At 40.9% G+C, this 22,749-nt stretch overlaps 2 protein-coding genes across 2 annotated transcripts in view; one reads left to right on the top strand and one right to left on the bottom strand.

Annotated features, from left to right (window-relative positions):
- Positions 1–22,749, top strand: part of TMEM117 (transmembrane protein 117) — a 244,784-nt gene that overhangs the window by 21,114 nt on the left and 200,921 nt on the right. The window contains exon 3 of the mRNA XM_063134815.1: positions 21,830–21,962. Coding sequence (XP_062990885.1) covers positions 21,830–21,962 — 133 coding nt within the window. The remainder of the gene's footprint in view (positions 1–21,829; positions 21,963–22,749) is intronic.
- LOC134403883 (P2Y purinoceptor 1-like) lies at positions 13,882–16,466 on the bottom strand. The gene is made up of 2 exons (XM_063134417.1): positions 16,412–16,466; positions 13,882–14,888 (listed from the first exon to the last, which is right to left on the bottom strand). Exons 1-2 carry the CDS (start codon positions 16,464–16,466, stop codon positions 13,882–13,884), a joined length of 1,062 nt encoding a protein of 353 aa, XP_062990487.1.

The raw sequence follows: 22,749 nt of genomic DNA, 5'->3' as shown, positions 1-22,749 counted from the left end.
CCCTGTTCCAGAGATGTTACTCTGTGCTGCCTTCCATGTCGCATAAATCTCAGGAACACCGGGTAACCCCATGAATAAGCAATTCCCTCCCTCTTAAGCTTTGCTATTACGGGCCTCACGCTCCTCCTCCATTCAACGGTTTGCTGACAGAGATCATTGTAGATTTGAACTGATGCTTCTTGAAACTTTAGCGTAGATATTGACCTTAATTTTTTCATGAACTGCAATACAATAATTTGCAAATCTGACCAAGATATCTCTGGGCATAGCCCTTGATCTGTTTCCAGCCACTCTCTGAATTCTCTCAATATCCTGCTACGTTAAATCCATATCTGCAGCCAGCTTTTTAAACCATCCCAGAATGCTCATTCTCAAATTCTCTCCTTGGGTCTCTGGGAGATTTTTTATCCGAAGATTTCCATGTCTTGATTGATCTTCCAGATGGATCAGCCTCAGTTGATCAAATTTGACAATGTGCTGAGTTATTTGTTGTTGATTCACATCCACTTGATTTGATACTTGTTTGAGATCTGTTTTGATCACTTCCAGCTCCCTCTCAACTTTTGCTACTGATATTTGAACTTTTTGTATACTTTTAATAACTTCTTATTTAATCATTCTCATTTCCTGGAGCAATGCTTCATTATTAATTTTTATTAATTCCATCATCTTAGTATGAGATTCATCAAGTGCTGATTTTGGCTCAGTGCCAGCTTTGGTCGCCATTTTGTCACTTTCCAGAAGATTTGTTGTCAAGCCGTTTGAATCTTGTGCACTCCCACTCTCTCCTCCTTCCTTGTTCTTTGTTAATCTGGCTGCAGACTTATCAGAGGGATGAGTTTTAATTCTGGTCCAAATTGGTTTAGATCTGTTTTTTTTTTTCCCGGCATAAGCTTCCCGTCGCCCTTTCACAGTAGCACTAGGCAGAAATCACGTCGCGTCAACACCCACCCGGGCCTTCGCGACCCCTCCTTTGCCTCTATAAATAATTTTAGAGCGACTGATTTGTTTTATCTATCTCTCCTTGAGATAAAGAGTGATTTAATTCCACTTAGAGTCTCTGCATTCCTTCAGAGTAATTTATTACAGTTCCGTAGGACCCCCCTTATGGAGTAGCAAGGCAAAGTGAAAGTAAAAAATTATGCTTCTTTTTCCAAGCTCTCCGGGGGATGTCTCTACTTTCCCAGATACACAGAGATCTCATAAGTCTTTTTGTGTAATTTACTCACACATTATGCCGATCAAATGGAGATAAATACGTTTCTAGGATTAATCCATCAAGAACTGAGAAGAAGCTCTACCGCTCCATTAGACTGTTAGGCTCCGCCCACTCTTCTTATCTTCTTATGGTAAAGAAATAACATAGTCATATATGTTGCAAAGCATGATCCTCTTTTACTGCTACTTGTACAACCACCTGTGCTGTTAACTTGTGTAAAGCACAGCATCTATAAAACACTTCTCCTAATTCCTGCTGGTTTTAGAGGTGTATATTGAACTCTCCTCATTTTCTGTATATTGACTACTACATGCGTGGGATTTCTGCCCAATGAAAATGAACCTCCACTTCACAGCTTACTACTGCCCTTTTGCTTGGTACTGTGTTGGTAAAGGCCCAGTAGCAGCACCTGACATCCTAGGGCAACTGTTCCAGGCACTCCATATTGGACAGCTGAGTTTGGGAGATTTCCCACATCACCCTAGAGTGACACTATCTTGGATACTCCACGGCATCCTGAGGAATTAAAATGGCAACTCCTTGACACCCTTAGAGTGCTGCTGGCACCACTAATGCCAAATAACCCTGAGGGGGGCATCAATGTAAGAGAGGCCCCACCCAAAGACATTTTATTCACTCCCCCCACCCCTCAAACCTTGAGCTGTCCCTGTGTGGGTAGGTGTGTTTCCCATTTTGGTGTGGACATAAGAGAAGTGCACAACGGAGATGGAGGAGAAGGGTGATGGAATGCTCTCCCTTCAGAGCCAAGACTGGACTCCATTCTTTCAGCTTTTGAAAAGGAGTTAAGGCACATCTCTTTAATTTGACCTTTTAAATGGTGAATAGTGCTTTTAATATGGTTCTGTAGCTTTTTTGTGCATTGTTTTTATTTGAATTATTGTACACCGCCTTGTGACATTTGTGGAAAGATGGTTTATAAGGGCACAATTCTATGGGTTGTGCCCTGGTTACTTGAAGGCCCTGAACTCAGGTACTTACAACTATTCAGTGCAGGGTGACTGCAGCCTAAGCGGGGATCCTCTCCTTTGCGCTCCATCTGCTCTGCTTTTTCATCTAGATACAAATTTTGGCTGTCTAGCTGGGGGCTGCGGAGCGGGAGGGGGGGAAGGCTGTGTGGTGCTTAGAAAGCTGTCTAAACCAGTTTCTGGGGTCTCCTCCTCTCCCCTCCCCTGGGACCACCCCCTTTTTGCCCTCTCCACTCTCAGTTTACCCAAGCACAGAGAGGGAGCCACTGCAGTGCACTCTGTGCTGGTGGGGAGGGAAAGGGGCACAGTCTCTTGAGGTTGGAACCAGAAAACCAAAAAATTCCATGTCCCCCCAGATGCTGTGTAGAGACGTAGAATTGCTCCCTTAATGATACAAGTAAAAATAAACTTAAGGAATGTAAATAATCTTGTTCAGTGACCTGAATGAATGCAATCTCCTCTCTCATCTCACACTATTGCCCCGCTCGTGCTCTTCGCTCCTCTGATGCCATGTTTCTCACCTGCCCAAGGGTCTCTACTTCCCTTGCTCGGCTTCATCCATTTTCTTCCGCTGCCCCTTACGCCTGGAACGCTCTTCCAGAACATTTGAGAACTACAAGTTCAATCGCAGCTTTTAAAGCTCAGCTAAAAACCTTTCTTTTTCCTAAAGCTTTTAAAACTTGATTTTGCTCTGACTTTATACTGTTAGTTTTACCCTACCCTGTGCCTGTTTGGTGCATTCTCTTCCCCTCCTTATTGTTTTATTATGATTTTATTAGAATGTAAGCCTATGCGGCAGGGTCTTGCTATTTACTGTTTTACTCTGTACAGCACCATGCACATTGATGGTGCTATATAAATAAATAATAATAATAATAATAATAACAAGTCTGATCTTGACAGCCTTGCATATTGGAAGGAAGAGTATACACTGAAATATCCCACAGTTGCTTAGGAAGGTATACATAACTTGAGATGAACTTGTAAAAGATGGGCCTGCCTTGTATTTGCTATGAGACCATCTTGGTATTACGTGCATCCTTGTTCCATTTTCATAAACTCCCTGCTTTGTTAGACTAGTACCAAATGTTTCATTTACAATTAGTTTCAGTATCCAACTAATATCATTCATACCTCCTATGTGAGAAAATATTGACTCGGTGTTTTGTTGTATGTGACTGGTAAGCAGTTGCAGGCATAATTATATGCAGATTTTAATTAACTGTAGTTGCGGTGATTAGATGAAATTGTAAAACATCATTCTCAATAGACAGTAAACATCACTTGCAAATCAAACATCACTCTCTCAATAGACAGCCCTAGACAAAGGCTGTCTATTGAGTGATGCTTGATTTGCAAGTTTCCCACTTTCCATAATGGTAGAAGCTTTATTATACTTTCCAATGAATTACTATGCTGCCTTATACTGAATCAGATTATTGATTTGTCCCGTCAAGACCTATGACTATCAGGGGCTCTGCAAGGTCAGCAGTACAAGTCTTTTCCAGCCCCACAACTGGAGAGCCTTTTTTCATGAGGTACTAGGGGCTAAAGCACACGAGACCAATTCTGGCCTACTTGCATTGCCTGCCTGTATGCTTCCGAGCCAGATTTAAGGTGCTGGTTTTAACCTAAGAAGCCTTATATGGCTTGGAACTCCAGTACCTGACAGAACACCTCAGCTGACCTGAACATACCCTGACACTACGATTGATATTTGGGGAAGCTCGGAGCAACAAGAGAGCCTTCTCTGTGGTGTCCCCCGCCCCGCCCATCCACTCAGGCTCTCCTGGCGCCAACACTGTCATCTATTTGGCATCAGGTTAAGACTACCCTCTACTCCCAGGTATTTAGTGGCCTATGATGGGGCATTTATGCCAGTCATCTAAACAGACAAGTATTTTATTGAACCTGTTTTTAGCTGTTTAAATTCTTTTAAATTTTGTATATGTAAATTTTTGTGCTGTTTTATGCTGCTTTTTTGTATTGTATTGTATTTTATGAACTGTTGTAAACTGCCCAGAGAGCTCTGGGTGTTAGGCAGTATAGAAATGAAATAATAATAATAATAATAATAATAATAATAATAATAATAATAAAAAAATATTTTAATAGCGGGGTTCTTGATTGTGGGGAGGTTTCTAAACGTGTTCAGTGCAGGAAGGTCAGGAGTGGAGATGGAAGTTGAGGGTGAGTCTAGTGGGGCACAGCCCCTTGCCCTCTAGGTGCACTGGAATTCACTATAGAGTAGGGGTCGTCAACATGTTGCCCTATGACCTCCATCAACGCTAGCCATCAATGCTAGGCAGCACAGCCAATGGTGAGGGATGATGGGTATAGGCTAAAAACATCTGGCATCCCACAAGTTGCTCACCCCTGCTGTACACAGTGCCTGAACTGAGCTCCAGTCAACATGTCTTTAATAGTCCTTAATAGAAATGACATGCATTTGGTTCCTTTTGGCTGTAACTGTAAAATTTGCTAATAAGTGCAACTGCATTAGCTGAATGCATGTGATGGAAGGCTTTAAATATTGGCATAATCATAAATACATGAATTGACAGCCAGATGCTCTGTGTGAATGCAAGCTCATCTATTTCCAGCTGTGGCCTGGAGCCAATTATTGAAAGATTGCTTGAATACAAAATTTGGCATCATGTACTACTGCTGATGCACATGCCCTTCTAAAAATAATTAGCAGCCCTTTCAGAAGTTCCTGTTTGCTTCCCCCCTCCCCATTTCTTAAAAGACTGAGAAATCTAAATGTACTGATTCATCCTTTACTGAATCCAGAATGTTCCTGGCAGATACATGCTGCTATTGCATGGTTTGGGAGTAACCAAATGGGAAAGCTTTCTTTGCTAGTGCCATTGAAATGAATTGGGTGTTGTACAACTCCCATTCACAGGCAAGTTTCTTGACACAGTGAATAATTTTGGAGTTGGCTTTCTTTATAAGCTCCAATGAAGTGAATCCTTGCTTGTATCAAACAGGTGCTTGGACAGCAGTGCAGTATAAATAACAACTCATAAAACCTAGTTTTGCACCTGCAGACATCAAATCAAAATTACAAAAATAGATGCTTAGAGAAAAACAGTTCATCAGATTCTTTGGGTCAAATTGGTGGGGTGAATAGGAAGGTAAGGAGTAGTGGATTTGTGAACAGTGGTGTTTTTTAAAACACACACACACACCTATGTTATGAAAATAACTGTATTTATTTAGTATCACAGTTGAAATCCTAATTTGTGTTCTGTACGGTCAGGATTGTGAGGCAGATTAGATTCCTAGGTGTGGAAAAGCTGTTTTAAAAGCTGGTGCTGATGGAATCTTTAAAACAGTGACTTTTTTAAAAGCTGTTTTCAAAGATGACATCAGCACCAGCATTCATAGCACTTAAGGCTAGCAAGGATTTTGTCTTAACAAAGTCTTTTCAGTTCTTGGTTAAGCAGGAGCCCCAGGGATAATCTGCACTGGGGTCATGCATGACAGATGACATTGCTGCCAGCCCACAGCAACCCTGCAGCTTCCCTCTGGAAAAGGTGCATTTTCGGAAAGTCAATTCAGTGTGTTGTTTTTCCTTAAAAGCAGCTCCTGAGCAGTTCCGCTGCAGTGTGACCTGTTGCCCCACATTACATTTTGGGCATGCCTATTTCTGTGACCTGGCAAGGTCAAAGGGTGATACCCACCTACCCCCCAATTCCGTCTTTTTCTCCACTTGCAGTCACAATACCGTAACTGCGATACATTGAAAACTAAAGACTACACAGAGGGGAAGGGGAAGGGTGGCCGGTAGCGGGAGCTGGACAGGGCAGGGGAAAGCCTCTCATTTGCTGAGCAGTAACTGTGTGGTTGATGTCATTTTCTTCAACTGGTGGGACTCTGCCCACTCAACTCCAAAGGAAGGTGGCTTAAAGTGCTGTTTGTGACTTGTGAATGTGGGTTTTTAAGTGGTGAACATTCTGCTTTGCTTGCTTCATGTGCTTCAGCATGCATTTCCTTGTAGATGGGACCCTGGTTAGCCTTAATACCATTACTAATGCTGCTGGAAGAAGAGGGAATCCTGCACTGAATTGCTTCATCGTGGTCCTGGCTCTTAATGGTACAGACAGCCTGTTCTTCAGTTGCATCTGGCTCCCCTGGCTCCTACCCCTGCCTGCCTCATAACACTGATATTGTGTAAATCCTGTGGGAGCCACTTAAAATAATAACCTATGGCTGAGCAACCACGCAATTCTTGTAGACCTCTACTATTACCATCAGCTTCCTCTCTTCCAGGTTCATGTCAAATGACATGTTATTATCCAAGTGTCATATTCTTCTATAAGCAGCAATGTGTGTGTATTTTGGGGGTGTGTGTGTGATTTGGAATAGGACCATGACAAACTCCCCCCTCTCTCCATGGCCCTCATCCAGATCATGTACTTGTATATTTTCCCTTCCACCACTAATAAAAGAACTTCATGGCAAAGAGGATACCAACCAAGCTCCGTGCATCAGCCAGAGAAAGAGCAGCTGCAAGGAGCTTGTTTCACCCTTCCCTGCCCGAAAGAACATGCCTGAGTTTTTTCTTTTTCTCCCTCTGCTCTTGCAATCCCATATCCTTTTGTGTCTTTTAGATTATAAATCAGAGGGCAGGGACTGTCTCATTATTCATCACTGTAAGTCACCCTGAGAGCCTTTTCAGTTGAAGAGCGAGATAAAAAATACTATAAATAAATAAATAAAATCAATTTGGAGGGCGATGTTGGATCTTGGACATGGCATGGGGAGGTTAAGGTTGGACACGCCCCTTTTCTGCTGCTTCTAGAAAAAAGGAAATTGGGAGAAATTGGGAATAGATCTGAGTGCCAATGTCCATACACAGTGACCTGGTTCACATGACACAACAGCCCACCATGGCTTAATTTACGCACAGGGACTGCTTTGTCATGCCAGATTACTTCGAGTGCCATTTTTGCATGGTGCCCATAGGCATCCGGTTTGCATGGCTTGTCATGCGAACTGAGGCAGCAGGACTTGTTTGAAGATCAGACAACCCTCAAGTAACATGTGGCTTGTGTTAGGGTTATTAGGGGGTTGTCTAACTCTCAAACAAACCCAGCTGCCTGGGTTCGCACAGCATGATAAGTGACAGTAAGCCGGGTGCCCACAGGCCCCATGCAAAAATGGCACCCACAGGGGCCCAACACAGTACCACAGCCCTGTGGTTAAATTAAGCCATGGTAGACCTATGGTCTAGTTAGTCCCTTAGAGAAGCCAATAACAGGGCTGTCCACCAGAGGTCATTGTATCCATTGCTTGCGCTGACTGCTTCACTTGAGAGTTGTTTCCCTCAGAAGAAAAGAAAGAACCCTTGCGTTAAAGACTCCACCTGAAAAAATTTCTTGAGCGTTGGCTATTTTCTGTGTGTATGTGTTTCAAGAGCCTAAAATGAATTCTGGGATAGGGTGGGGAAGGGCGAAGAAGAGGCTTACACCAAGTGTGGACATTGTAAGTACTTGGATTGAGGCTCATATAGTTGCATTCCTATATGCAGTTACCTGGGAATAAGTCCCACTGAGCTTAATGGGGCTCCTCGGAGTAGCCATGTGTAGGATTGTGCTTTTCGTTTGTTGGCAGTTGCAACACCAGTGGGTGTTCCCTGTGGGCACCATCTAAAAGTGACAGTACCTTAAATACATAAATAAGATGTAGGAGAAGCTCGCTGGTTTAAGTTACTTTCCTCTGGAAATCTTGATGAAATAAGACTCCAGGTAGATAAAGCCTATCATCTTAATCTGAAATGTCATTTCTTGCTAATGGACATGGAATTGCCATACTGTCAATGTACTCTATTCTGCGTACTGAAATTGTTCTAATGCTGCCAGAGATGGATGCCTCTTCACTCGTTTTCTCCCCTTGGTTTTTGTACTGCATTGGCCTTTAACTTGTGCTGAAAGCCATAAAAATCAGGCATGTGTGTTAAAATTGCACAACACCTCAAGCTTGGATTGTTGGCAATTACAAAGTGAAGCTGTTAGGCAATCTTTATCATAAAGCAGGCTGTGGATTTATAGCAGTCTGTTCTGATATTTAAGTTTCTCATCTGTAGCATTTTTTTAAAACTGTGGGATAAATGGAAGACGGAGGGTTTTAAAAACAAAACAAAACCAAGCATGTATCTATGAAGCAGGGATGTTAAAAATGTGGCAGTGAACCTCTTTCTAAGGCTTCATCTACGTGAACAGAAATTGCAATATTAACAGAATATGATCAGTGTTAGAACTCCCATTCAGCGTTTTTGACTGGTGACAGATTTGGGTCATGGAAGCACATTTTCTATGCTTCACTTTTATGTTTGTTTGTTTTTGTTTATTACATTTCTATACTGCCTAGTTGCTGAAGCTCCCTGGATGGTTCACAAAATGACACTTTAAAAACATAAGATAAAAAACAAACAAACCCATAATAAAATACACTGTAAACCCCTAAAATTTAAAACAGAATAAAACCAAAATAAAACCCAGCAGTAGCACAAGTATCTAAACAATCAACTAACACACTTTTAAAAACTAAGGGCACAATCCTATGAATGTTTAGACAGAAGGGTCCTAGAACGTTCATGCTGGATCTTTCCCCCCCAGTCAAAACATGCATAGGGTTGTACCCTAAAAGACAAAAAAGCCTGGGGGAAATAAAAAAAAGTCTTCACCAGGTGTGGAAAAGAACACAAGGTATATATCAGGTGAGCCTCTTTCATCCTCTAGCACTAGATTTAGATCACTTGTGGTGTCTAATGTGGGAATCACCCATGACTGGAATGTCTGGAAAAAATTCCAGTAATGGTACATCAGAGGTTTGGTAGTAACGTCTGTCAGGTGCTAGAAAGTTGCTTAAGACTTATCATCTTGAAACTTTGTAAACAGTTCATCAAATTATAAATTTGGAAGTTGACAAGTTGTCTTGTGAACCCCAAGAAAGAACTCCGAAGCATGCCTCCTCTTTGATCTCCTCTGATGTTCTGTAACTAAAAATGCAAATAGACGCTTGATTAAAATAGTTTATTTGATTCAAAGGTTTATGTCACTTCTGTAAATAATTTAAACTGCTTTTCTTAAATGAAACCAACAGCACAAAACCTAAGCATATTTATTCAGAAGTAAGTCCCACTATGTTCAGTGGGGTTTACTTAAAGGGAAGTAGGCTGCAGTCCCATGCAGACTTAATTTGGGAGGAAGGCCCACTGAACACAATGGGACTTACCTCAAGTAAACATGCATAGGATCACACTGTAATTTATTTTAAACCAAGCTATATCAATCTGTTGGTCGTTCATACAAATTAATGGGATAGCACTACTAGTTAAAATATTTTTAACCAGCTTCTGCCAATTTATTAAGATTGCCTTGTGTGTGTGTGGTTTTTTATGGTTGCCATATTCTCAGAAGACACACACCTTGTAGCATATATCTTCATCAGAAAATATGTTGACATTGCCTGTTGACTATATCAGTTAATTGTTCCCTTATTGCCAGAAAATGGAATGAACTCACTTCACACTATTTAGATGTGTCAAATCAAACTGAAAGGAGTAACACTTCAATAAAACACTTCAAATGTGTTTGCAGATTCAGATATGGCTAAGTAAATATGAACAGATGTTGGGTGCCTTTGGATTTCTACGAAAACAAGTTAATCAGGGTGACATCAGAACTAGTGTGCCAATGAGTAAACATATTTTCCCCTAAAACATTGATTTTAACTCTACAGAACATTGTCTTGAGGGATTGTGACAGCGGCCATGATTTGTCAACTACTGTCACATATCAGTGTATGCAATTGGGCAGCTGTTCACTTAGGTGCCATGTGTTAGGTTGCACCATGAAACACCTTCCATGTTCAACATCTGTGATAGCAGATCATGGAGGAAGAAGAGTTTCTCATACTTTGTCATATAAAGTAATTTAGGGTACTATGAGAAATATACTCCATCATTGATATTAAAAAGAGGAAAAAAATTGTATGAGAGCAGTTCTTCAGGATTGGCGGGCTCTTTGTATGCTCTGCTTACTCCGTGGTGGCTGAGCAGTGGCGTTGCATAGTTTTTAAGATGCAGCTGTCAACTTGCTCCCCCCTTGAAACTAATCAGTTAATGTGACTTTTTCACTTATGCATGCTGACTTTGATCATCCCCTGATTTTTATGGATTTTTTAAAGATTTAACCCTCAACCATTTCCCCGATTTATAAAAATGCATTCATCTCTGTCAATTTTCAAGATGCACACATGTAACTGGGCACCATGATAGCTTCTAAATAAATCCTTAGTCATGCTGACTTTGAAGCAAATCGGATCATGCTCTGATTTTTAGCAAATTTTTAAAGTTAAACCTCAACCACAATCTCCCTCAGAAATAATATGTGTATTGGAAGGAGCTAATTGAAAGTGCAGTGTGTTCCCTTTGAAGTGCTAATGTTGTTCTGAAAGGCACTTTCAATTAACAAATCTATTTAGAAGCTATGATGATGCCCATTTTCATGTGTATATGTGCTTGGGAAAGGGTCTGAATCAGTCTGAAGCTATTTGGACCTCCCCAAACCACTTCAGACCAATTCAGACCTCCCCCGACCCACTTCGGATTTGGATTTCAGAGGTCCGTATCACCCCTATCTGCTTCGGATTTAGAACTCGGATCCGAAGCGGTGCACAGTTCTACTATTACTACTATTATTTATTTATATAGCACCATCAATGTACATGGTGCTGTACAGAGTAAAACAGTAAATCGCAAGACCCTGCTGCATAGGCTTACAATCTAATAAAATCATAGTAAAGCAATAAGGAGGGGAAGAGAATGTAAACAGGCACTGGGTAGGGTAAACAGGCACAGGGTAGGGTAAAACTAACAGTGTAAAGTCCAAACAACATCAAGTTTTAAAAGCTTTAGGAAAAAGAAAAGTTTTTATTTTGCTCCCGATTTTCACATTGGCTGAGATACAAAGCGCCTTGGGACACACATAGGGGAAAGTAAGTAGTAATTGTAGGAGTAAAACAGCTCCCCACAAAAGCACTGAAATGCATAGGGACCCCTGAGATCATCCTCATGGGTCCTTCTTCATGAGCTCCTACCAAAGGAAGTGAAGCAGATGGCTACCAAGAGGAGGGCCTTCTCTGCTGTGGCACCCCAGCTGTGAAGTGAGCTCCTTAGAGAGGTTTGTGTTATACTCTTTTAGAAGCCACGTGAAGACCTTTTTATTTTCTCAGCATTTTAACCGTTTATCAACTTAATTTTTAACTTTGCTGTTTTAAATTTGTACTTTAAATTTGTATTGATCTCTGCATTGCTGCTCGGTTTTATCCTGGTTGTGCTTTTATACTGTTTTTTATACTGTTGTTTGTTTTATATTTTGAATGCTTTTAATTTTTGTGAACAGTCCAGAGAGCGTCAGCTATTGGGCTGTATAGAAATGCAATCAATAAATAAATTGGAGCTCATGAATACTTGCAAAGAACAGTGGATTACAGTTGTTCTCTTTCTTTCAGTATAAAACTCTTCACTCATTCAAGAGCATCAACTATGGCTCTGCTTTATGGTTCTATAGCATTTGAGGCTAGGTAGCAGTTACATGGTGCAATGCTTCTGTTGCCCCATCCATTCTTTCCTTCTTAAGGAGATTCATCAGCAGGGGTGCAGTTAGATCCTTTTAGAGTCTCTAAATGTAATGGTCTTATGGGGCTCACCTCTTTACATGGTAAGTGCTTCATTTCAGTGGAGTCTGGTGGCTCCAATGTCAGTGGGGCAGTGAATCTGCCCCGATTGTCAGTCAGAACTCTTCAGGAGCTATTAAAGGTGCTTGGATAGCTCCTTTAGAGTTCTGACGGAAACCCAGAGTGGATTCACTGCCCCAATGTCAGTGGGGCAGTGAATCTGCCCCGATTGTCAGTCAGAACTCTTCAGGAGCTATTAAAGGTGCTTGGATAGCTCCTTTAGAGTTCTGACGGAAACCCAGAGTGGATTCACTGCCCCACTGACACTGGGCCACCAGCCTCCACTGCTTCACTTATTTCAAAATGCGGAAAGCCAGCCCACTGCACTGGTGGCCTTTCTGCTCATTCTGCTGTGTGCGGTCCTTGACTTTTACTCCAAAGTCCTTCCCTGACAGCAACGCTGCTCAACAGGTTAGCTGCCTTCTAGATTGTAGAAGGGCAATAAATGTGTGTTTGTTCCACAGGCATTTGAACATAGTTAAGGGATGCCAGATTGTATCTGTCTCTTCTTGAGACTGCTCCTGCTGTTAGTTTAAAAGGGCAGGTGTTGTATTTCCATTATTATTTTTCTTGTGGAATTGGTTGTGTTATTGTATTTATCTTATATATTGAGAAACAAATTGAGAGGTTCTTATAGAGTGGAATTTAAATTTAAAAACCAAGAAAAGGGCCTAAATCTTTAAACCTTGATTTAGGGGAGTTGTTCCAAACTGCATAAAAGGAACACATTTTAGAATGAAATGGAATATTTGTGTGTGTGTGTGTGTGTGTGTGTGAGAGAGAGAGAGAGAGAGAGAGAGAGAGAGAGAGTCCAACCCTCCCTCCCTCCTCTATCAATTTTACAGGCTTTGTTAAATCAGAAGCCCCAATATGCTTTCTTTCTAAGTAAGCTGACTTCATAATTGCACTAGATTCTATCAGAGATCTCATGTTTGTAGTATCATGCAATAAAGATGGGAATTTACATGTTTACAGTGTTCTACCAGCTGCTGAATACAAGGACAGATGGGGCCTTATTTCCCTAGCCGCGTGGGAGTTGCTTTGATGGGAGCAAGTCATTCGTGGCTGCGATAAGATTAAAATTACCCACCTGTTTGACTAGGTCGTGCAGGTCGTTTCCAAGGAATCAGTCCCCCCCCCCCCCAAACAGAGTAACAGTTTTATGTTTTGGACCAGTGTGATCAGCCCCTTACTCCGTCTATTTTCCTAGCCATCATGCGGGTAGGAGAACAGCAGCCACTATGTGGCTAGGATAACACCTATAAAGCCTCATAGATAGATCATATTAAACATAAGCAATAGGCAGATCTGGAAATAACTAGCATAGGGTGGTAAGACTTGAGCTGCCATTTCCTTTGGGTGTAGAATAGCAAACATAAAGTGATGGCGTGGATCTCCTTTACTGGAAGGTCCCCCAGGCAAATACTTCTCAGACTGATCATATTATTTATTTCATATTTTATTTAAAGTATTTTTATACAGCTCCTCAGTCAAAATAGCCCCCTCCCCTGGCATAGCTTACAATCAATCAGCAAAATATCAGCCACAGGCTTTACAATGTCAAGGAGACACAACTGAAAGGGAAGAAGGATTTGGGTGGGAAGGGCATGACAGTTGAAGGTGTGATTCTAGAGTTTAATAGAGGAACTTGGTTGAAGACCCATAATACAATGGTGAAATTGGTCGGAATGTAATCTTTTTGGAAGGTGTGAGCAGTATTTGAATTTCACAGGACTCTCTTCTCTGGTTCTCTTTCTCAACACCTAAAGAAAGGCTCTTTGACCTTGAAAAAATGGTCAATGTGCTAACAGAGCTTCATTCAGCAAAAGTGATGGCTTGTCTGGAAAAAAATATGATCAAAACAAAGATTCAGAGTGTGAGATAATGTTCACTTTCTCCTAAAACATTGACCTGTGGCTGTACGTATCACAGTGCAGCTGCAATATCTCTCACTTTATGTGATGGGCAGCAAAGGCACCTGTGCTTAGGAGAGCACTGGATAGTTTTTAACGTCTCTTGGCATTTCTTACTTGCTAGCATAAAAATGAATGGGTTTAGGCAACTGCTAATACAGCAAATGATTTCTGTGAGCTTGTAGATGATGAATATCAGGCTTATGTTTTCAGAGTTGAGTTGGTAATTCGTTCTGTAAATTAGCACTGCCATAATCATGATGTGGTAAGGGATGAATGCCACAGCAAAAACAATCATTGCCGCTGAAACCAGAACCAAGGGCTTTACAATTCTGCGTCTTCTCTGTTGGTGCGTCTTCATTTTCCGTAACGCTTTCAGGGTCAATATATAGCACGTGAAGATGACTGTGATTGGAATAAGGAATCCAAACAAAACTCTGGAAATTGTGACAGGCAACATAAAGTACAGAGGTTCTACAATATTATCCAGGCAAGCTACAGCTTCCCTTTGTCTTTGGACCACAAACATGTAGTAAAAATCAGGAATGGACTCTATAAAAATGAAGATCCATACGGCTGTGGTGCAAGACACAGCCCTGTTTTTATTCCACCATTTTAAGGAGCAGATAGGATGGACAGCACCAATGTACCGGTCAAAGCTGATCAGAGTGAGAAAATAGATGCTTCCATAGATGTTGATGTCAAAGAATGTTCTTTTAAATTGGCAAAATATTTGAATGGAGTATGCTGCCTGCTTGTGTAGATGGTAGTAGGCTGAAAAAGGAATCAAGAGAATCCAAGTGAAGTCACACAGTGCCAGATTGAACAAAAATACTGTGCTCGTGGTCCATGATTTCACAGTGTATATATAGCAGAGTAGAGTGAATGCATTCCCCAGAATTCCTATTAGCAGAACTAAAAGCCAAAGTATAATCACAATATAGCAATACCATTCCAGTCTGTTGTTGTTGCAGTACGAAAGAAGACAAGTAGTGTTGGATATCCTGCCATGGGCTTTGCCTGAAAATGAAAAAAAGAAGTCAAGATGTTGCTTTCAAAATGTGTAATGATTTCCATGAGTGAAGGAAGATGATATGGGATTAACTGTCTTCAGTGGTGGAGAAAAACCAGTTAGTTGTGGTCCAGTCTGTTTGGATTGAAATAGGAATGATAATATAGGATAGGATCTGACCATAGCATACTTTTTTCTTAATATGATGTGCTTAGTAAGGTAAAACGTCTTCATTCATGATCATCATGGTGGCCCTTCTGGTTACACCCCCCCTAAGTGTTCTTGACAGCCTCTGGACATGTATTACTGGGGATCCCTGGGGATCCATCCCTCGCATCTCACAGACGCTTTGTCTGAAAATGCCCCACCCCCACCCCCAGCCAGGAGAAGATCTGTCGTTCAAATTTCCTGTGGTTTTTGTTTTTGGGAAAATGTTGCTCTGAAAGGTGTTTAACCCTTTCCACCCTGGCTCTTTTTAGGGAATTGGAATAGGACGTGGGCAATGTTCTTTCAAAACCTCAGTCAACCATGAAGTCCTTTGGGTGACCTTGGACACTCTCATGCAGCATAACTTACCTTGGGCACTCTCATGCAGCATAAAATGGAGAGGGGGCAAACTATATATGTAACCCTGAGCTTCTCAGAGGAAGGGTAGGATAAAAATATAATAATGTAAAAAAAAAAAAAAAAAAAGAGAGAAAGTAATACCCCCTGCTGTTATTAGCTGCCAAGGGAGGAAGGCAATTAACTACATATCTAGTTTGGTTTCAAATATTTTGAGGCCTTCCAGCATGCTTTAAAACATTTTGAGGGGGGATCTAAATATTATACTATATTGTCCTTAGAGCACCCTTAGTTTGGTTACCCTTTCTCCAAACTATTGCCAGCTTCTCAGATGAATTGTGTTCTCTTAGGTTTGCACTTTGAATTAATCTGTCAGTCAATGCTATATTCTAAATTAGCTTGGTTCTGTTATTTGTTTGTGTGTTTCATATAACCTACGTATATTATGGGAGACATTTAAGATAATAGCTCGCAATTATAGTCTTTCAAGTATTGAAATAACATTATACGTTACTAAAAATTGAAATATTGATCTTGCAAGGCAGAGTTTCTCATATGACATTTACTACTTCAAATTAATGCTTTTCTCTTTGGTTAATAATTGTGAAGCAAATTCTTCCTTTTATGCACAATTAACAGTTCAGTAAAGCATAACAAGCTATGTCAGTAGAAATGTAACATTTCATATTAATGCTTAATGTAGTCCAGGTAAAATGATTAGTCAAGACTGATATTTATTATAATTAAACAAGAACTACTTGAAAATATTTCCTGCACCAAAATCTATAAATTGGACTATAGAACATAAAAACACATTGAAATATAATGTGTTTTCCATGATTATGCATAACAAACTTAGATTGGTTTTATATCTCTGTATACACTGTGTCTATATATTCTATTTTCATGATGTCTATTCAAAAGACTTAAAAATTGGGTTAACTAGCATAACTACTATTTTTCTTACCTTGTTTAAAAATGGTGGAAATCTCTGTAACACATGACTGTGAGTTCCAAACCATCTTCTTAACTTTCCATTAGTCTTCAGCCGTGTCAAAATGTTCTTCTGTGTTTTCAGCAATAATCCATAGACTGTAGGATAAAGCAATGATAAAAACAGCATGAGTGGAAAACTGACCCCTACTTTTCGGGGGCCTCTGGACTCCTCCCCTTCATAAAAGTGGACTGAACTACTCTTTCTGCTTCCACCCATGTTTACAATGAAATTGGGTGGAGTTTTGTTTTTGTTTTTTTTAAAAAATATCTCAGAAACTGATCACCATCTATGTTTCAGCTGATTTTCAGATAAGCCAAATGGCATTCAAACTGATCAGCTCATGTTTTGTATATTAAGGTGGTGATTTTAAGAAATTCTAGGAAGCAAATTCAACTCGCATGACAATAGCTGTCTTTGTGTCATATTTATTGCACAGATTGGCACTTTTTCCTTTCCTTTGATAATCCAGATAGTAACTAGATTTGTTGGAGGTCCCCTGTAAGAAGGGTGTGGTAGTCCTGGCAGTCCCAAAATAGCCTGCCACCAACCACTGTTGTCATGAATGTTGCTCATCTAGACCCACCTCTCTTGCCCATGGAGATTGCTGTTGGTGTCCAGATGGCATCTCTTGGAGGGACAGATTTGACGCGAGGGCTGCTTGTTGCTGACCTTTGTTTTTGAGCAAAGGAAACTGAGATGTAGATGGCTTAGGTTTCTGCTCTAGCTGTCAATCTTTATGGGGTATTGCAGTAGTTTTCTTTCTTTCTCTTTCTGTTCAATTTTGCAAAGCAAATTTCTTTTTCTTTCTGTTCAGTTTTGCAAAGCCTTTGCTCTAAAAAACACAAATACCCTATTTTATTTTAAGGCTCTTTTATTTATGCTTTTGGTTTTCTTCAGTGGGTGCCTGATACACATGGGCAATCTCTCTCAGCAATTGCAGAGAGCGAGAGAGAACAGGTGAGAGAGACAGTTTTTAGAAGTGGGAGCCAATCAGGGAGCCGTTCAAAGCTAACGTATCTGGTGACTTCCATATATTGCCTCATTGCTTGAAATTACGGTGACCTGTGCCATACTGCAAACATCACAGCATGAGACTAAGCAGGTATGGAACACTGGTCACATGCATTCATTGTTTCCCCTGAAGATGAGGGGAACTTTATATAACCCATAGAAACTGGTGGGAAACAGAAGAATGTTGTTGTTTATGCAATGTTTGACAAGAAATCAAATGGATGAAAAAGTGGAAGAAAAGATTTCTGTAATTAAATGGCATTGCAAAATTCTGTTTTTTCTAGCTTCTCAAATAATCTGTTGTGCTAATTTTAGTGTTTAGCTTACGACATTTGGTAATGTCTTATTAATGTAATCTCTGTGGTCCATTAAAATGGAAGTGTTTGGATTTTAGCTTGATTGTGTCTGAATGTACATGACTACCAGTCATGGCTCCCTCAAAAAACCAGCAACCCCTTTACTTCAGCATTACACAAAAACAGGCACCCCACAAAGGTCCAGAGTTCTTAGTGTGCCCAAGTTCAAATAAACTCAGGTAATTTAAACAGGACCCAGAAACAGGGTCTTAAGTCCAGTGGTTTGTTTCAAAATAGGGTCTAAAGGCATGGTATTGCAGGCAGTCCAAGTGAAGGAGTGTCCTGTGCCAGCAACGTTGTATCCACATATCTCTTTGGCCTCTGCACCTGCTTTTGTGTGGGGCAGGGCAACTAGTGTTCCTTGCATGTCAATCTACCCCTATGGGAAAGAAGCCTGGAGTTGAGAACTCTGTTTGGAGACAGTCTTGGGTATGCCTTTTCCTCTTTGCCACATATCAAAGAATGTTTGCCAGACTGTGATGTTTGTTGTTTATTCGTTCAGTTGCTTCCGACTCTTCGTGACTTCATGGACCAGCCCACGCCAAAGCTTTCTGTCGGCCGTCGCCACCCCTAGCTCCCCCAAGGTCAAGTCTGTCACCTCCAGAATATCATCCAGATATATCATCCAGAATATATCTTGCCCTTGGTCGGCCCCTCTTCCTTTTGCCTTCCATTCCACTGCGATGACTTGGGTACTTTTTCCCAGGCTAGCTCTGGCTGTAATTGAGAAGCAGTAGATGCAGTCTTCTATGAAATCAGGCAGAGATGAATTCCTTGCAACTTGATACTCCATACCTTGACTAGGCCCTAAATCAGATTCTTCTATCTCTGAATCAGATTCTTCCTCTAAGAGTGCAGTGTCAGGGAAGGCATAACATGTAGCAGAATAAGGCAGTGATCCTAAGATCTTCTCTACATGAGTGATTTATTGCATGCTTATGATTGGCCGCTCACAGAAGTTTGTGGGTCTTTTACATGACAGAGTTGACCTCCAGGACATTTCCTGTGTCTTCTCCTGGTAATCTTGCTTTTAAAAATATCAGAAATAATGCACTATTTAGATTTCTCATGGGATATCCTGAGTGTGTATAGTTGGCATTGTGCTATAATACAGCCAGTAGATGGTACTGTTTCATTGAACTTTATGGAGCATTGATTGCCCAGAGGGGAAATTTTCAGTTACAAATCACGTGGTCGCTATTGGTCACTGTCTAAAGGAGCCCATAGTGAACATAGAAAGACCCAAGAACAAAATGGCTGGTAAGGATGGTTACCCCACCACCACCACCATTAATGTCAAGATGCCCTGAAGTAGTAGAATGCACTTTGGACTACTTTCAAAACTGCAGGCTGTGCGTCATCTTTTTTAATGGTCTCCTGCATTTATTTATTTATTTATTATATTTTTATACCACCCAATAGCTGAAGCTCCCTGGGCGGTTCACAAAAATTAAAACCATGAAGAGCATAAAAACAACCAACAAATTTAAAACACACATACAAAATACAATATAAAAAGCACAACCAGAATAAAACCATACAGCAAAAATTAATATAGGTTAAAATATGAGATTAAAACAGCAAAGTTTAAATTTAAGTTAAATTAGGTGTTAAAATATTGAGAAAATAAAGAGCTCTTCAGCTGGCGACGGAAAGAAAACAATGTAGGAGCCAAGCAAACTTCTCTGAGGAGCTCGTTCCACAACTGTGCCACAGCAGAGAAGGCCCTCCTCCTAGTAGCCACCTGCCTCACTTCCTTCGGCAAGGGCTCACGGAGAAGGACCCCTGTGGTTGATCTTAAGGTCCAGGCAGGCACATAAAACCTCAGAATTCCCTTCAACTAGAAAACTAGCTGAGCAGGAAAGGATTTGGGCTAGGACCTTCCTCCCTAGCCTATGATCTTTCTACTTACAGGAAAGGGTTTGGCTTTATTTCTTTTCTTTTTCTTTTTTGTATTGTAGAGGGTTTTCAACCCACTGCCTGAAGTGGTATAGCCCCACTCTGCAACTCCAGGACAGCTATCATCTCATTTTGACGGGCACCTTATTCCCATGATACCATCAGAATTCTGCTTTTTAAATTCAAGCACTTCAGCCCATGGTTTGAATAATCAAAACTGGGCTTTAAATTCCAAAGCTCTTATAGCCTCCCAAAATAAAAGCCATCAGTATGAATGACTTTGTCTGTGTAAAAAACAACAACCCAGCATTTTCATTATGTGAAATGATTCTCTATTAGATACGTGTTCTTCCCTGCCTTGCATCATGAAGCATCTCTCCTAGTGCACCTAGGAGCAATCATTTACTTATACAGTGCCTCATTAGGAAGAAGTGGTAAGAAAAATTTTGAGTGTTTAAAACAGGGTCAGCACTCAGCCTATCTTGTTAACTGTACTCTAAGTAGGACGATAACGTAGCCTATGACTGCCATATCCAAATCAAAGGGGTAGGTTTTACATCAGAACGCCGTTATGCTGGGAATCTAATCACAGGTCTAACTCGGTAAAGAACCTTTTAGTCTTTTCAGAGAATAGAGATTAAAATATGGCGTAAATATCCAGCTATAGAGAATAGTGACTGCATTATTATCAAATCACAAAGCAGAATGTTTCCAGCAGGAGTAATTACTATTCTGCATGTTTGAGTTGCCATAATAAAAGTTCTATTCTTACATTACTTGGGAAACATAGTCACTGTTGAGCTGATTTAAACAGATTCTCTGAGGCGGAACGTTTCTCTTGGGCTGCAATCCTATACCTACTTAACATGGGAGTAAGCTGCATTGAATTCAGTGGGATTTACTTCTGAGTAGACATGTATAGGACAGCGCTGTTGATTGACTATATTATGCCAGATTTAATGGGAGACTTGCTTGCTTTTCAGTAATTCTACCTCAAACTGGCATGTGAAAAACATCATAGATTTCTCTCTTATATGCATGGCCATCCCTACCATTAGGCAGAATGAGCCAGCTGCCTCAGGCGGAAGATGCTTGGAGGTCTAAGCTGTGTGTACCACAGGGCCTGCCCTGCACCCTGTAAGCTATTCTGCTGCTCTCATGTGCAGTACAGGATGCTGTCCACCACCAGTGCTGAAGTCAGATACCACTGCCATTTGGGTAGGCTTTCATACATGGAATGGTGGGTGCCCTCTTGTCCTTTGCTTCAGGCAATCAAATGTTTTGGACCATCCCTACTGATATGGATGATCTTTCTACTTAATTGGGACTGACCACCATGAACATATTATGCCATTACTTTAACTTAGTTCATTGTTTAATTTGCTTTTAGCTGTGTATATTTATTGTTTTATACTGTATGCTTTTATCTGGGGGCAAGGCTGCTCTCCTGCAACCACACTAAGACCAGTTATAGTCTTAAAAAGTCAACACTATGAAAATAATACTGTAGGAACAGGAAGGAAGGTTTCCTGGTTCCCAAAAAGGAAGGATGAATGACCATCCTTGTTGACAAAGGGTGATGCTTAATTCTAGGTGGGTCTATTTTTGGTACCCAAAATCTACCCACTATCACATACACCTGTTAGGAAAGGTGAGTTAGGAGCCTCCGCTTTGAAACAGGGGATCCCAAAGTCCCCACGTCCCCCTCACCTTTCCCATTGGAGTGTGTGTATATGTGTGTGTGAATGGAATGTGTGAATGGAGCATCACAACCATTTTGGGGTTCGTGTGCCAGTAGTGGGTGACTGATTCACTGTTGATATGTGGACCCCAGTGAGTTTGCCCAGAGCCAATTTAGCCTCCCCCCACCAATATTCCCCACACAGTACAGAACCATTGCACACTGTAACAAATCCTGGGTGTGATCTGTTACTGAGCAAACAGGTGCCTGACAACGGAACTGTTGACCACATTACCTGCTGAAACTGCATATTTGCATGTTTATTGGAGTTTGATTCAATCATTGAGTGCCATATGCTCCAACTGTGTTCTCTCCCTCTCAAGCAGGAACCTGTTAGAGGAAAATCTCTTTAACACATTTCTAATCTTCTTCTCCTTGCAGGTCAGTTACTTCGCTTGAAAATGTTCCGAGAGGATCATGGCTCTTGGATGACTATGTTCTTCAGCACCATCCTCTTCCTCTTCATTTTTTCTCACATATACAATCTGTGTCTCCTTATGGCAGGGAACATGAGGTAGGATATGTTTCTCTAAACTGAACTGTCATAATTATATCTTTCATACAGAGTGGCAGGTTGGTAATGACTTTATTAATAGTTAGGTGTGTTCGCTATAAACACCGCCAAATGAAGCTAATTCATTCATACATTTCCAGTGGGACACTGTGGTATAACACTGGCATAATTGAAATTTATTTTTTTTATTTTACATTTTTATACCGCCCAATAGCCGAAGCTCTCTGGGCAGTTCACAAAAATTGAATTTTGGCTGGAGAATATAACTTGAATTTCTGAAGATGTCCATTTTTAAACAACAACAACAACACACATTAGTTCTAGGCTATTAGTTTGATGGGGATAGGAAAGTTGTTGTTTTTACATTTTGTCTTGATGATCATCTAAGTGCTTTTTATGCACGAAGACCTGAAGTCAGGTTTCTGTAGGTATAAACAGAAACCCTGTGATAAGTTAGTGGATGTTGGATGGATCTTAAAGACTCTGTCTGGTCGAATACATCCCTGTGTTTACAGTTAGGTTCAGGGCTCTGTCTGAAGGTCCATTAGAAGCTTCATAGAATCATAGAATCATAGAATAGCAGAGTTGGAAGGGGCCTACAAGGCCATCGAGTCCAACCCCCTGCTCAGTGCAGGAATCCACCCTAAAGCATCCCTGACAGATGGTTGTCCAGCTGCCTCTTGAAGGCCTCTAGTGTGGGAGAGCCCACAACCTCCCTAGGTAGCTGATTCCACCGTCGCACTGCTCTAACAGTCAGGAAGTTTTTCCTGATGTCCAGCCGGAATCT

Source organism: Elgaria multicarinata, chromosome 9 (genome assembly GCF_023053635.1).
Source record: "Elgaria multicarinata webbii isolate HBS135686 ecotype San Diego chromosome 9, rElgMul1.1.pri, whole genome shotgun sequence".
NCBI classification, from domain to species: Eukaryota; Metazoa; Chordata; class Lepidosauria; order Squamata; family Anguidae; genus Elgaria; species Elgaria multicarinata.
The sequence above is the reverse complement of the archived record's forward strand: the minus strand, read 5'-3'. Positions and strand labels throughout refer to the sequence as shown.

What these genes read in the sequence shown, in the direction of transcription:
- LOC134403883 (XM_063134417.1), bottom strand. Translation starts at nt 16,466, where the DNA reads ATGGTTTGGAACTCACAGTCATGTGTTACAGAGATTTCCACCATTTTT. An exon ending in TTCCACCATTTTTAAACAAG is followed by an intron (nt 14,889 to 16,411) that starts GTAAGAAAAATA and finishes TTTCATTTTCAG; the next exon opens with GCAAAGCCCATGGCAGGATA.